At 42.8% G+C, this 15617-nt stretch overlaps 1 protein-coding gene across 2 annotated transcripts in view; it reads left to right on the top strand.

The window, feature by feature from the left end:
* The window catches only part of trrap (transformation/transcription domain-associated protein), a 216545-nt gene that overhangs the window by 46179 nt on the left and 154749 nt on the right, over positions 1–15617 (top strand). For both annotated transcript variants that reach the window (XM_080747821.1, XM_080747822.1), the window contains exons 22-28: positions 2685–2884; positions 3597–3814; positions 4585–4782; positions 5861–6121; positions 9168–9329; positions 11639–11735; positions 13884–14005. In XM_080747821.1, coding sequence (XP_080603947.1) covers positions 2685–2884; positions 3597–3814; positions 4585–4782; positions 5861–6121; positions 9168–9329; positions 11639–11735; positions 13884–14005 — 1258 coding nt within the window. The remainder of the gene's footprint in view (positions 1–2684; positions 2885–3596; positions 3815–4584; positions 4783–5860; positions 6122–9167; positions 9330–11638; positions 11736–13883; positions 14006–15617) is intronic.

The raw sequence follows: 15617 nt of genomic DNA on the forward strand, positions 1-15617 counted from the left end.
GCGCGCTGGCGCTCCATCACACCCCTGCCCCGCCTCCCTGTCGCCTTCAGCCAGTGTAAATAACCATGGGGGGAGAGAGAGAGAGAGGGAGACAGACAGATGGAGTGGGCAAAGAGAGGGCCAGAGATGGACAGTGAAAAAGACCCATGGTAGAAGGCAAGGTGTGTGTGGATCAGGCACGTGCACACAATCATAGACATGAAAGGGGGCTTGAGTCCCTGCCCTTTTACCTGTAAAAAGTGCCCTCTCCAGACGCATCAAAAACTCATTCAAGTCGCCCAGGGACTCATTCATGTCATGGTCCTGGGGTCCCGGGGATGCGCCTCCATTGGAGTCCATGTTAAAATAATTTACCGGGTCGCGGTAAAAGAAAAACATTTTAAAATTCCACAGACACCAGCATTGTTCATGGGTGAAAGCATCCTACTTTACCCTACGTTAACACAAATAAAATCCACGTAGAAAGTCTTAAACAGGCGATAGAAACGTCAATGTTTTGATTCCACCGACGTCCGGCACCATTTTGCGCGCCCGAATTCATTAGGGGCACATGTTTTAGTAGTTTTGGTAGTTCTAAGTTCAAACATTAGCCAAATTGTAAAATAAATATAAGAAATAGGCAAACATTTTGAAAATAGCCGATCTACAAGCTCACAGCGCTCGAAAACATTGTATTGAGGACTCATAAAACTTATCTGGGACCCATTTGAATGACCACCTGTGGGTCCCGGGACCCATTACATTGAAAGCCTAGTAACATCACCATGAATGCAGTTTTTACTGCGGTGAAAGAAATGAAAATGCCCCTCTTTCCATGCCATACCATTCAAGAGAATTGCCTTGTCAAAACTCTCCTGAACTTCACAGCATCTTATGTTGAAAGAATTTCATCACTCTGTGTAGAAATCCATGCCGTAACGCCACATCTCCAGTATTGACTTGGTCATATGCTTAGTTCAGTGTAGTATCACCGAAAATAGCCGACCTCCAAGCTCACAACGCGTCGCAGTTGTGAGCTTGGAGGTCTGCTATTTTCGATATTTTCACCAAAAGGCCCTTTTAGAAATGTCAGCCCCTGCCTCTCTAACATTCCCTGCACGTCCCTGGTGTGGATATAGGGAAAGGGAAGGTAAGACGGGCGAAGGAACGAATGAGAGACGGGAGAAGGAAGGGAGGCTGATTGCAGACAGACAGTGAATTCCGTTAACGAGCTCGCTCTGTTCTGTCTGTCTTTTGGAACGCGCTCAGCAGGGTGAACACCTCTGGAACCACTTAGTCAGCCTCGCACCAAACTGAAACCTTAAACCCATTATTTTATGCTTTAACTATTGAAAAATAGCAGATATACAAGCTCACAGCGAGTGCCGCGCTGCGAGCTTGTAGATCTGCTATTTTTGAAAAATCGTGAAAATTAGAATTTTGACCCGATTCTATAAGTATCTTTTGAATCCTTTTAAGATCTTTTTGAAAAACCTGTTTCTATGTCAGCAATCTGGCCAGCCATCGTCAAAGAAAAGGTCCTTTTCACTTAACTGGAGCTCAGTTAGTCTGTTCTTTAGAGACTACTATGTCAGTGGTTCTCAAACCTTTTCATGTGGAGGACCCCCAAAATGATATTTATTTGGCCACGGACGCGCATCTCAAAATATTTAGTTCCAGGGACCCCCCAGAAGCAAATTTGAGTTTGAGAAAATACATATATTCAAAGATTTGCACACATTTTCACGACTTTTTCAAAAATACAAAAATAGCAGATCTACAAGCTCGCAGCATGGAACTTGGTGCCGCGCTGTGAGCTTGTATAACTGCTATTTTTCACTGGTTAAAGCATTCAATAATTCTAGGCCTAAATGGGTTAAAAGTATTCATCAAATACCATGTATCGGATACCAATATCATGCCATTAAAACGTTAGGCCTCTAGTTTGAGGGTGGTGACTCGGCAGCTCAACTGATGTGTTCGTAAGTTTTGACACAACAGCAGGATCTGTGCAATGTTGTGGAATGAAAAAGGTCCAGTCTACAGTGGTCCCAAAATAAAGACTGAGGGATGTAATCGTAAGTGAGTTACTGAAAATACCATACCATATGTAACCAGCATTTCATTACTAATGAAAGGCTGGTTACATAATGGCGTGGCATTTCTTTTTAGTGGAGCATTGGTGGCACAACCACAATGCCACACCAAGGTCAATGGCTTCGGCTCCTAATTGTTGGGAGCTTTTGTTTAGGGCCATTCATTGTATTACAAGCAAAACATTTCCAAAATGTAAACGTCTTCAAATGTATAAATAAATAGCAAAAAAAAAATAAAGTAATTAGTTGCAGATTTCGTCACAATACGTTGTAGACCGGTCGTTGTTGGGTGGAAACCCTGTATGTCCAAAACCATTCGTTTTGCATTTATCACTTTCAAAAAGATTTAAAATTGTGAAAACAGCTGATCTACAAGCTTGTAGATTGTCTGTTTTCTCTAGTTTTGTGGGACAGTCTTGTATGATGAAGCAGGGCTTTTCTACGAAAAAACATACAAATTTGAGACAGTGACGATATGGGGGCTTAAGTGGTTAATGTCTACTCAAATGCTGTGCTTATTTACAAAGTCATTATGGTGTATTTGTGAAATCAGCGAATCACACTGTGTGTGTGTGTGTGTGTGTGTGTGTGCTTGTGCTTTCCACGCAGCTTCACAGAGAAGTGGATCCTCAACGTGATCATCTCCCACCGCTACAAGGCCCAGGACACGCCGGCGCGCCGGACCTTCGAGCAGGCGCTGACGGGGGCCTTCATGTCGGCCGTGATCAAGGACCTGAGGCCCAGCGCGCTGCCCTTCGTCGCCAGCCTCATCCGACACTACACCATGGTGGCCGTGGCACAGCAGTGTGGTGAGGGAACCAGTGTTGTTTTTGACAGCAAATTTTGATTTACAGGGTTCCCACGGTCATGAAATTCCTGGAAATATTTTGAAATTAGAAAAATATTTTTCCAGTACTGGAAAAGTTTTGGAATTGATCAAGGGTCCTGGAAGGTCCTGGAAAAAAATAGCTATGCATTGTCTTTGGTTATTGATTTTGTTAATACCTTTGAAATGACAAATTAAACATTGGCCAAATTGTCAAATATTAGAGGCAGAAATTGTGAAAATAGCCGATCTATGTAGATCTGCTATTTTCACAATAGAAACATGTTATACAAAATTCCTCAACTCTTAGTGCTCGTCAGGGTGGGGGGTCCCCAGTTAAAATATGATTATTTTGGGGGTCACAGCCTGAAATGGTTGAGAACCACTACCTGTCTTTGGGCATTGCGCATAGGAGTAAGCGACTGTTATTGAGCTGAATTATTGTTTTATAGTCCTGGAAATTGGGTTAAATATTCTGGAAAAGTTTTGGAAATTAATTGGTAAAAATGTGTGGGAACCCTGGATTTAGTTTTAGTCAGTCTTTTGAATAAAATGTCATTTAGTTTTAGTCATAATTTAGTCACCTGAAAAGTTTTAGTTTTAGTCTGATTTGAGTCGACTAAATACCATAGATTGTTTGCTTATTCCCGTTTCTCTCTCTGTCCCCTCCTCTCCTTCTCCTCCTCCGTCCTCAGGTCCATTCCTGCTGCCGTGCTACCAGATGGGCAGCCAGCCCAGCACGGCCATGTTCCACAGCGAGGAGAACGGCTCCAAGGGCATGGACCCGCTGGTCCTGATCGACGCCATCGCCATCTGCATGGCCTACGAGGAGAAGGAGCTGTGTAAGATCGGAGAGGTGGCCCTGGCCGTCATCTTCGACGTGGCCAGCATCATCCTGGGGTCCAAGGAACGGGTCAGTGCAGCTGTTGTGCGCGCATGGGTTGCCCCTACCGATTAAATAAGCCATTGTTTCTCAAACTTTCAAATTTCAAGGTCTCCCCATAACTCTGACAGTGTACAAATGGAACCAAATGGACCCGTCAGGGTTCATTTGGCTCCATTTGTACACTGTCAGAGTTACAGGGTCAATTTAGAACCCCCGGCTTAAAGGAACCCCCAAAAGGAAGTTTTTCTTTTTGAGGCAGAATCGCTTTCTTCCGTACGGTAGATATCCTGGCCTTTTTTTCTTAATGAGATATCGGAGCTGTTGCTCGTCCCATAAAATGTATCCAAAACCCAGTGCTTGTTTTTGTTGATGGTTAAAGGAGTAGTTCACCCCCAAAATGACTTTTTTTTTCTTATAGATTACTAACTCACACCATGGAGACTTGAGTTCAATAATATTCTTTTGTATTTGTCGCATTCCCAAGACAAAAAAATATTATTAAATATACCCCCATTGACTCCGGATGGAAACCCAAATGCATTCGGGTCCCCATCCGGAATCGATGGGGGTACATTTATTGTAATTACATTTTTGTCTTAGGAATGTGACAAAAAACTCTGTGTCTCCATGGCGTGAGTAAAATCAATAGAAAAAAAAGTAATTCTGGGTGGTGAGCTACTCCTTTGAAGTCAGTCCGTCGACTTCGTGTTTGCGCTTCCATAGACGCTCACACATCGGATCCCATCCATCATACCCTCTCCCATCTTCCTCCTCTTCTCCTTCCTCTTCACCCCCAGGCGTGTCAGCTGCCGCTGTTCTCCTACATCGTGGAGCGCCTGTGCGCCTGCTGCTACGAGCAGGCGTGGTACGCCAAGCTGGGCGGCGTGGTCTCCATCAAGTTCCTGATGGAGCGGCTGCCCCTCATCTGGGTGCTGCAGAACCAGCTGACCTTCCTCAAGGCCCTGCTCTTCGTCATGATGGACCTCACAGGAGAGGTGATGGCTAGGACATTTTACATGACCATTCATTGTCACACAAATAATTGCGATTAACAATTTTTACTAATTAAGGATGTTTTATAGTCTGTTCCCTGACATCAAAGTTGCTTACCTGCGATTTTATAGAACAATATCCATCCATTATTTGCAACCGCGACCTTCTTTAAAAGACAGGTGTATCTCTCATTGAGCCGTGAAAACACAACCAAAAAACAGCCGGCCGGGCCGGGCGCAGCCATTACTATGCGAGAGACTGAAGTTTGTCCCTCGTTTTCTTAGGTGTCTGTTTGTGTATCATGGATGTTCTATTTTTGTTGTGATGTCTTGTATGTAAGCAAGGATTTTGAATTTTTTTTTTTATTTCTTCCTCTTGGCCAGGTCACACTCGAAAAAGAGATCATGTCTCAATGTGTTTTTATCTGGTTAAATAAAGGTTAAATAAAAAAATAATAAAAATAAAATAAATTGCACCAGTTGCAGACATAGAAATAGAGAAACTAGATCCAGGGCTGAAAAAAAAAACGATCAGAAAAGTGATCCCGCAGCCATTATTGTTTACGCCTGCTCAAGATTTCAGAGCAGCGCTGCTGGTGCTGTGAGAACGGGAGACACCCATCCCTCCCCCCATGTGCTCAGTCAGGCTCTGCTGGGGAAAAGACAAGACGAGCGTTCGTCAAGGCAGTAAAAGAGTTAGTTTTGTTTTTGGCATTCAATACAAGCTCAATTTCTGTTTGCCATTTAGGCTTCATAATCACAAACTAAACGAGGCAGATTACTGACATATTTAATAATTTTATACTTTTCTTTATACATTTATTGAAGATAGCGGAAATAGCTGATCTACAAGCTTTCTATTTTATACCGTGGCCATTTGAAAATAGCCGTTCTGTGAGCTTGTAGATCTGCTATTTTCACACATTTTGTACTTTTACTTTTAGTACTTTTAAATACATTTTGATGCCAACACTTTCATACTTTTTACTCACGTGCATTTTGAATTCTGGACTTTTTACTAGTAATCGAGTATTTCTATATTGCAGTATTGACACTTTACCACCACTGTCTCCTGGTCCAGGTGTCTAACGGCGCCGTGGCCATGGCCAAGACCACGCTGGAGCAGCTGCTGGTGCGCTGCGCCACGCCGCTGAAGGACGAGGAGAAGAGCGAGGAGCTGCTGGCCGCGCAGGACAAGTCCTTCCACATGGTCACGCACGACCTGGTCCGAGAGGTCACCTCGCCCAACTCCACCGTCCGCAAGCAGGCCATGCACTCCCTGCAGGTGCTGGCCCAGGTCACCGGCAAGAGCGTCACCATCATCATGGAGCCACACAAGGAGGTAAAGGGCTAATTACCCATTTAGAACAGGTACATGTTATTGTGTATCATTATTTTATGCTTTAACTATTGAAAAATAGCAGATATACAAGCTCACAGCGCGGCACCGAGTGCCGCGCTGCGAGCTTGTAGATCTGCTATTTTTGAAGAAAATCGTGAAAATGAGCAATCTGGCCAGCCGTCGTCAAAGAAAAGGTCCTTTTCACTTAACTGGAGCTCAGTTAGTCTGTTCTTGAGAGACTACTGTGTCAGTGGTTCCCAAACTTTTTGATGTGAAGGACCCCAAAATGATATGTATTTGGCCCCGGACCCGCATCTCAAAATATTTTGTTCCAGGGACCCCCCAGAAGCTAAATTTGAGTTACAAACGTTCGCTTTGAAAATACATATGTTTAAAGATTTGCACACATTTTCACAACTTTTTCAAAAATAGCAGATCTACAAGCTCGCAGCGCGGCACTCGGTGCCGCGCTGTGAGCTTGTATATCTGCTATTTTTCACTGGTTAAAGCATTCAATAATTTTAGGCCTAAATGGGTTAATAATTCACTCATTCTCTGCCCCTTCAAAAGACGCCAATGGGTCTTGTCCGATCTGAAGATATTTGTTGTCTGACCGCGATGATCCATTTGAAAGACTCAGGCTTCAGAGTACAGCATGCGCCCAGCCCCTCTCCCAATACAGTCATTACGAGGATTTTCTTTTTCTTTAGTTTTTTTTTTTTTCAAATAAAAGGGAAAGGCTGTTTTGGATCCGGTTACGTCATGACATCATCGGGCAACGTAACCCAGAATCGGAAAATATTTGGTGACCCATAGGCTAGCGAACAGCGACATCCAGCGTAAAAAAAGGAAATATTCGTCAAACTCGTCCCATGGCGAGAATGAGGTTAAAATATATCAACATGATATTGGAACCAATAACAGACTTGATCTTGCTCAATGTAGGCTAATCAGTTAATCGAGAAGCAGGTTTTTTCCCCGAAACGAATCGAGATAAAGAAGTGACTGAATCAATTTGTCTGATCAACCACTTAACCCTGTATTATACTTCGTTGTAAAATTGTTGCGTTAAAAATATTGAAATTCTACAAGCTCACAACATGTCACATTGCGATGCGTTGTGAGCTTTTATTTAGATCTACCATTTTCTTTTTGTTCCTCCTTTTTTATAATCATTCATTAATCGTTGAAGTATAAAATAAGACTTAAGTGTCAGACTAATCAGTTAGAATTTCTTCACTACGATTAGTGATATAAAAAATACAAAATAAACATTAAAAACTTGCCTCTCGATTATTCCATGACTCTGGATTTATGAAAATGTACCAATCTATAGAATAATTGCTAACAATAATCGATAGTCTACTAGTCCACTGCTGCTGGCCACACAATTCTTTGTGGGCTCTGGTTTGCAGAGAGGCTTCCTAATTGACAGCTGCATTCATCAAAGCGGCTTGAACAGATTGTCTTGGAGACTCGACTCCAAGACATCCAAGTGATGTTTACTGGCTCTACTTTCAAAGGGTTGTTGAGAGAGGATCTTCTAAGGAAGGCGCTCAGAGGTTGGGGAGTGGTGAGGTTGGCGAGTGGTTACTTATAGTTAGAGTGATAGTTTCATTGTTTACCCAACCATTAACTTGGAGGGCGACCCGCTTCTGACAGACTGAATGGTTAGAAACAATGGAGGGGCACCGTGGTGCTGCCGCCTCATAGCTTGAAGCAGAGGCATCAATTGGGTATGGCAAGCTATGGCAGCTGCCATACCTTGACTACAGGGGGAAATAATAAAATGTACTTTTCATCGTGCCTGTTGCTAAGGTATGGCAACATGACTGGTGTCAAGACACCAGTCATGTCTCTTCTTTGACTGATCTAAAAGGATCACTTCCCCATCCCTTGGATGCAGAAGTGCTTCTGGTAGCTTTCCGGACCCTATACCCACAGTCCCGTTCACTTTCAATATAGCAGGAAGCGTTAGCTTTAGCATCTACACGCATGGTTTCGTTCAGAAACCCGTTCGCGTGGATGCTGCATACGGAGTGGATTACATTCGCTTGCATCGATGTGCACGGATCGTGCACGTTAAACGCCCGTTGGGAAAGGCGCTGTCGCTCAAACCCCCATTGTAAGCCAATGCAGAGATGCAAGTTTCAATCGCGAGTACAACACGGCTGCTGCAGGAATCACTAAACGAATGCCATGCCATTTGTTCTTTATGATGGTCTTGTTAAATGAATGCTGTCTCAGATCATAAGGTATATTCCTGAAATAATGGAAATTTCCGGCTAATCCGGCTAACATTTTGGCAGGCTGTGAAAGTGTTAATATAAACATTGTCATAAATACTTTATGGTTCCTGTCGCTAGTTTAACCCATTTAGGCCTGAACACATTATGACGCAATATTTTATGCTTTAAATATAAAAAAAATAGCAGATATACAAGCTCACAGCGCGGCACCGAGTGCCGCGCTGCGAGCTTGTAGATCTACTATTTTTGAAAAAACATGAAAATTTGAATTTTGGCCCGATTCTATAAGTGTCTTTTGAATCCTTCTAAGATTTTTGGAAAAAACCTATGTTTCTATGTCAGCAATCTGGCCAGCCATCGTCAAAGAAAAGGTCCTTTTCACTTAACTGGAGCTCAGTTAGTTTGTTCTTGAGACACTACTATGTCAGTGGTGCTCACACCTTTTCATGTGAAGGACTCCCAAAATGATATGTATTTGGCCACGGACCTGCATCTCAAAATATCTAGTTCCAGGGACCACCCAGAAGCAAAATTTGAGTTACAAACGTTCGCTTTGAAAATACATCTATTCAAAGATTTGCACACATTTTCACGACTTTTTCAAAAATAGCAGATCTACAAGCTCGCAGCGCGGCACTCGGTGTTTTCACAGGTTAAAGCATCCACAAATTTTAGGCCTAAATGGGTTAAAGCCTCAGCATAGAAAACAATGACTTTCCACGTCTATATTTTGTTACAGTCTATGTCCGGAATAGATGTCACTGACTCTCCCTATCCCTGCTGCTGCGTCTCTCCAGGTGCTGCAGGACATGGTCCCTCCCAAGAAGCACCTGCTGCGCCACCAGCCGGCCAACGCCCAGATCGGCCTGATGGAGGGCAACACCTTCTGCACCACCCTGCAGCCCCGCCTCTTCACCATGGACCTCAACGTCATGGAGCACAAGGTTTTCTACACAGAGGTATGCACGTGTCCTCACTGGGCGCAAGGCTCTACAGACCTCCGTTTACAGGATGTTGATATTCAGTGAGTCAAGCTGTGGTCGGGGTGGTAGATTGGGTACACATTATTGTATATCATTCTTTTATGAAGAAAAAAAATAGCAGATATACAAGCTCACAGCGCGGCACCGAGTGCCGCGCTGCAAGCTTGTAGATCTGCTATTTTTGAAAAAAACGTGAAAATTTGAATTTTGACCCGATTCTATAAGTGTCTTTTGAATCCTTCTAAGGTTTTTTGAAAAACCTAATGTTTCTATGTCAGCAATCTGGCCAGCCATTGTCAAAGAAAAGCTCCTTTTCACTTAACTGGAGCTCAGTTAGTCTGTTCTTGAGAGACTACTATGTCAGTGGTTCTCAAACCTTTTCTTGTCAAGGACCCCCAAACTGATATGTATTTGGACCGGACTATCTAGTTCCAGGGACCCCCAGAAGCAAAATTTGAGTTACAAACGTTCGCTTTGAAAATACATATATTCAAAGATTTGCACACATTTTCACAACTTTTTCAAAAATAGCAGAGCTACAAGCTCGCAGCGCGGCACCGAGTGCTGCACTGTGAGCTTGTATATCTGCTATTTTTCACTGGTTAAAGCATTCAATAATCCTAGGCCTAAATGGGTTCTCGCCAGAATAGAGTGTCCAGAATAGAGTTCTCAACCTGCATGAAAATTAAGGCCCGGCCCTAACTGGGCCCTAACTGGGCCCTAACTGGGCGGACCCGAGCCTAGTTAGCATACATCTTCGGGTATGGAAAGAATTTGAGAACTCTAATCCAAAAGCACTCCACCGCAAAAAAAAAAGAAAAAAGAAAAAATTGAGCCAGAAGCCCTATCCGGCCCGACTAATTAGCATACATTTTAGGCCCTACCCTACCCTAAATGTTGGGTCGGGTTCGGGTATGGGTATGGTCGGGTTTGGGCAGAATTTGAGATAAATACCAGATGCTTTGGGAGTTAGCTAACCATCATTTGAGGGACCTGCTATCCTATTGGGTTTATAGTATAATGGCATTTTGATATCCATAGGCCACTGTGGCCCATGTTTTTGAGCTGTACTTCTGGAAGTAGCTAAGCTCCAACATCTGGCTTTATCCAAAGTTTGGTATACGCCCAGGGTCAAGCTTTGTGGGACGTGAAGCTTGGCCTACATCTGGCCTATATCTTTGCGCAAAGCACCTAAAGTTTGTTGTACGCCCATGGTCGCATTAGCCAATCTTCGCGGGCCGTGAGAAAAGTATATTATGTACAGTAGAAAATGTACACACTTAACTCATAAATAGAACCGCTCACGTCATACTGGGTGTGATTTATTTTTTATTGTATCCAGGCCTGGAATTTCGTCATTTTAGGGGCAAGGCCGCTTGGCCTTTGGTGTTGTCCATTGTTTGAGGGAACAAAGGCCAAATGCCAGGGCAGGAAGGCCATCAAATAAAACAAGATTTTAGTCCATTAAAATATATTGTAGAATTTAAGGGTTAGGGATGATAACCTAATCTCCAGTGAAATAGATAAATTATGGTATTTACAATCTGATCCGTGCTCAGCCCTGCACCAATCAAAGCCACTATGATTTAAAGATGGGGACTCGGGGGAGTTAAGATTTCAGAATCTCAACAAAAGACATGGTGTCTACATGACAAGAAAGAGACTGATGTCTACTGTCTACATATTGACAGGAAAGAGACACTGGTGGTGTCCACTGTCTAGTGTCTACATTGACAAGAAAGAGACACTGGTGTCTACTGCCTACATATTGACAAGAAAGAGACATAGGAGAAAGTGGTACAGTCAGCTGGGGCATTAAGGCCACTGTGGCCTCAGGTCATGCCATTGGTTTGAGGGGCAAAAGGCCAAACTGAGGGGCAACGACGGCCATGGCCTTCATGGCCTCCATGAAATTCCTGCCCTGATTGTATCTGCCAGGCCGGATGGCCGAAGACTCAAAAAGTATAAATCTGTCAACAGAAAAGTATAAGCAATAATAAGATTAAACAAGTTGGAGTTTGAACACATTTTTTAGCGCAAAGAACATGGAAGTAGTAGGATGCCCAATAATTGGGCGGAATAAAGAATGAGGACAACTAGCGTGTTCTCGCTGGAGTGAGCCCACAATTAAGTAATAAATAGCACTGCTCACTTCACACTAGGTGTGATTTTTATTATTATTTTTTATTTATTGAACTGCCTACTTGAAGCCTGTATGCTTAAATCTCCTTCAATGTGACCGTTTTACACTCGCCCCTTGACCTCCATCATGTTTCACTGTCCAGCTGTTGAACCTGTGTGAGGCCGAGGACTCTGCGCTGATGAAGCTGCCGTGTTACAAGAGCCTTCCCTCCCTGGTGCCCCTTCGCATCGCTGCGCTCAGTAAGTACTCTGGAGCTACGAGAACACTGGAACTTTCTTTTTTGTCCGTTGGAGCTGTGGAGCTTTTAACTCTTTGAGTGCCACCCCGTTCACCACTAGAGGGCGCCCAGTGGCCATAGAAAATCCCATAGAGATATGCTGGTATATGCAGAAGCCCTGCAGCCATGACTTGCCTGAACACTTTCCTTTGTGCATGTACAGGAAGAGGATGAAGTTAGCTTGAAGTTAGCTATTGGTTACCAAGCATTTTAGAAGCCTTATTTTCGTCAACTTAGCCATGATTAAACCTTGCACACCTCATGCATGGGAAAAAAACAGAGAAGAATGAGCTCTAAAAAATCCAATGCAATCCTGGATTGCATTGAAGTGGATTTGTGCAGTGCAGTTCACAGCTTTCAAACAAAAAAATCCGATTGGAAATCCGTTCAGGCATTCTTGAGATAATCGCCATTATGTTTTACATGTTATGTAAACAAACATGGCTGCCCTGTATGTTAGATGGGGTTGTATGGGGGTGGAACATGCAAAATCGCGATTGAAATCATGTTCACTAGATTTGATGGGGTCCAAAAAATAAAAAAATAAAAAAAAATTTTTTCAATTTTTTTTTTTTTTTTAATATCCCGAACATGTTCGGGATAGGCACTCTGGTATGCGATAATATATCCCGAACATATTCGGGATAGGCACTCAATGAGTTAAGTTGCTCTAGATGAGCACATAAGCACCCGACTCCCCGATGACCCTAATGTGTTTCACACGTAAGGTACCATTTGGGGCGTGGAGCAAAGCTATATTTTTTTCTCTAGCAACCTCCAGGAAGTGCCATTCTTTGGAATTTATACTGTTTAAAATCAAATCCTGAAGTGATGGACGTGATCCTGCCAGTAGCATATCGTCGTTGTCGCTTGGAAACCTTGTGTCCAAAACCGTTTGTTTTGTATTTATCATTTTTAAAATGATTTAAACTAGTGAAAACAGCTGATCTACAAGCACACAACGCCTCGCACCTTGTGTGCTTGTAGATCAGCTGTTTTCACTACTTTTGTGCGATGGCCATATGATTAAGTGCTTTAATTTGCGAAAAAATTAACACATTTGAAACTTGGAGATACGAGGTTTCTACCCGACAGCGACGATTTGCTTGTCTCAAAGATTAAGCTATGCATGTCTAAGTGTACAAACAACTTGTTGCGACTGTCAGATTGCAAGTTACTATGAAAAGCTCCACCGGCTGTCCGTCCGTCTGTCACGTCACACTTTTGGCCCTACTCTTATCTCCACCACCGTTGCCCCTATCCATGCCAAACTTTGCACACACACTCCTTGGCTGGCAAACCACAACCTCCAGCCCTCATTTTTCACATGGCCCTCTTCTAGCGCCACCATGAGGCCGATTCTTGCAAAACACATTTGTGGACACTGCTTCTACAGATTTTGCCCAAAAATCACGCAAAGCGGTACACAGTAACTCTAAGGTCATGTCTGTCCCATGTCCCATATTCCCACCTGATTGGCTACGATTGCCCTCTAAAGTTTGTGTATGCGACGTGAAGGTCGCTCATCTCTCGATTAGGGAGTCTTACTGGTACATTGAAACTGTGAATGAGATAAATGCATTCAATTGAATATACATCAATAATTATAAATACACATTTGTGTTGTATGTGCAGTTGTCCAATTTTCGAATAAAATGTTTCAACTTCCTTGCAGAGAATAGTGGAGAACAGCACGCCGATGATGAGATTTATATGTCAACGTTTCAATCCCAGCTTGAAAGTCTAGTCAGCACCATGCCTAAAATGTCCTTAGCGCTGAGAATCTGATGCCGTTTGATCTGATGTAACAGTCTTTTCATCTGATGTAATGAATGTTAAATTGCCGCCACAATGATAACAGTCTTGTGATCTTCATCGTTCTCGTTATGATTTCTAAAATGGCATTATCATATTTTAACACATATTTTGTCACATAATTTCTGCGTGTCGGGGTTAGTTACAAACACACACTTCCGTGTTCAAATACCCATGATTCTTTTATTTTTATTTTTCATAGCCGTTCTCAGATATTTCATCATTCCTCCTCATATCCAACCTGTCAGAAATCTCCTTAAAATGCAGCTTTCCATTCCGCGTGTTTTATTTTTAGACGCCCTGGCAGCATGCAACTACCTGCCCCAGTCTCGAGAGAAGATCATCGCCGCCCTGTTCAAAGCCCTCAACTCCACGAACAGCGAGTTGCAGGAGGCAGGGGAGGCCTGCATGAGAAAGGTACGTAACACCAACTTCCAGCATAATACCAACGTGGCCAAATACATGTAATTTTGGGGGTCCTTGACATGAAAAGGTTCGAGCACCGCTGACATAGAAACATAGGTTTAAAAAAAAAAAATCTTACAAGAATTTGGAAGACACTTATAGAATCAAGTCAAAATATTCAAATACTTGCAAAGATTTCCATGATTTTTCAAAAATAGCAGATCTACAAGCTCGCAGCGCGGCACTCGGTGCCGCGCTGTGAGCTTGTATATCTGCTATTTTTCAGTAGTTAAAGCATAAAGTAATGCGGAATAATGTCTACCCGGTTTGCATGAGAAAGGTACGTAACACCAACTTCCAGCATAATACCAACGTGGCCAAATACATGTAATTTTGGGGGTCCTTGACATGAAAAGGTTCGAGCACCACTGACATAGAAACATAGGTTTAAAAAAAAAAAAAAAATCTTACAAGAATTTGGAAGACACTTATAGAATCAAGTCAAAATATTCAAATACTTGCAAAGATTTCCATGATTTTTCAAAAATAGCAGATCTACAAGCTCGCAGCGCGGCACTCGGTGCCGCGCTGTGAGCTTGTATATCTGCTATTTTTCAGTAGTTAAAGCATAAAGTAATGCGGAATAATGTGTACCCGGTTTGCATGAGAAAGGTAAGTAACACCAACCTCCAGCATCTCCTCTGCAATGTCGAGAGAGGAACGGTAAGGCCCGATTTATACTTGGCTGTGCGTCAGTGGTCGGGCACCGAAAATAGCTGATCTACAAGCTCTGCCGGCGTGTTGCGAGCTTGGTTATTTCTGGTGGACGGCACTATGCACAACCAGGTATAACTGGGGCTTTAATAATACCAACTTCCGCCATCCTCTCCGATGTTAAACAAAGTCGGAATAAAAATGCCCCGCAGCATTTACTTCCACTACGTTTTCACTGCTACTTCCATGGTGGCTCGAGGCAACCAGTGGAACACCAGAGAGAGTTTTTGCCTGTATGAGTCAGTCACATAGAATTACAGATGGACCCATTTTTACACTCCCAGAGTTAATCTAACATTTTAACGGTGTTATGCCTGTGTTAGCTGGGGATGTCTTGGATCGTTCGGCTCTCAACTTGCATCGTTCCGAGTGGTTTAAATGTGTTCATAATGTGCGTATGATACGGTCTACTTTTGGTCAAACTAGGGTTTTTTAATGATTCTGAATCCATTGCAAGCATTTGTTTTGCACAAAAAAACATTCCTTGGGGTAGAAACAGCCCCCATACAATTATTGTTTAGTGATGAGTCATCATCACTTTTCAAAGTTTTTGTGCGAGCCGCCTTGACCCCAAGGAATGTTTTCCGTGCAAAACAAATGTTTGCAATGGATTCAGAATCATTAAAAACCCCTAGTTTGACCCCTCACATGCTACTTAAAACATATTTATTTTGGTGTGTTTTATCCTGTATAGTTAAAGGAGCTATAGTCAACTTTTTCATTGTAGGGCCGACACTTTGTTTACATCCTAGTCTATAGACTAGAATGTAAACAAAGTGTCGGTCTGACAATGGCCAAAATGATTGTTTTATCATTATGTTACTCTTTTTGTGGTCATTTTTGAATAGAA

This window comes from Nannobrachium achirus, assembly GCF_963921795.1.
Source record: "Nannobrachium achirus genome assembly, chromosome: 18".
Taxonomy (NCBI): Eukaryota; Metazoa; Chordata; class Actinopteri; order Myctophiformes; family Myctophidae; genus Nannobrachium; species Nannobrachium achirus.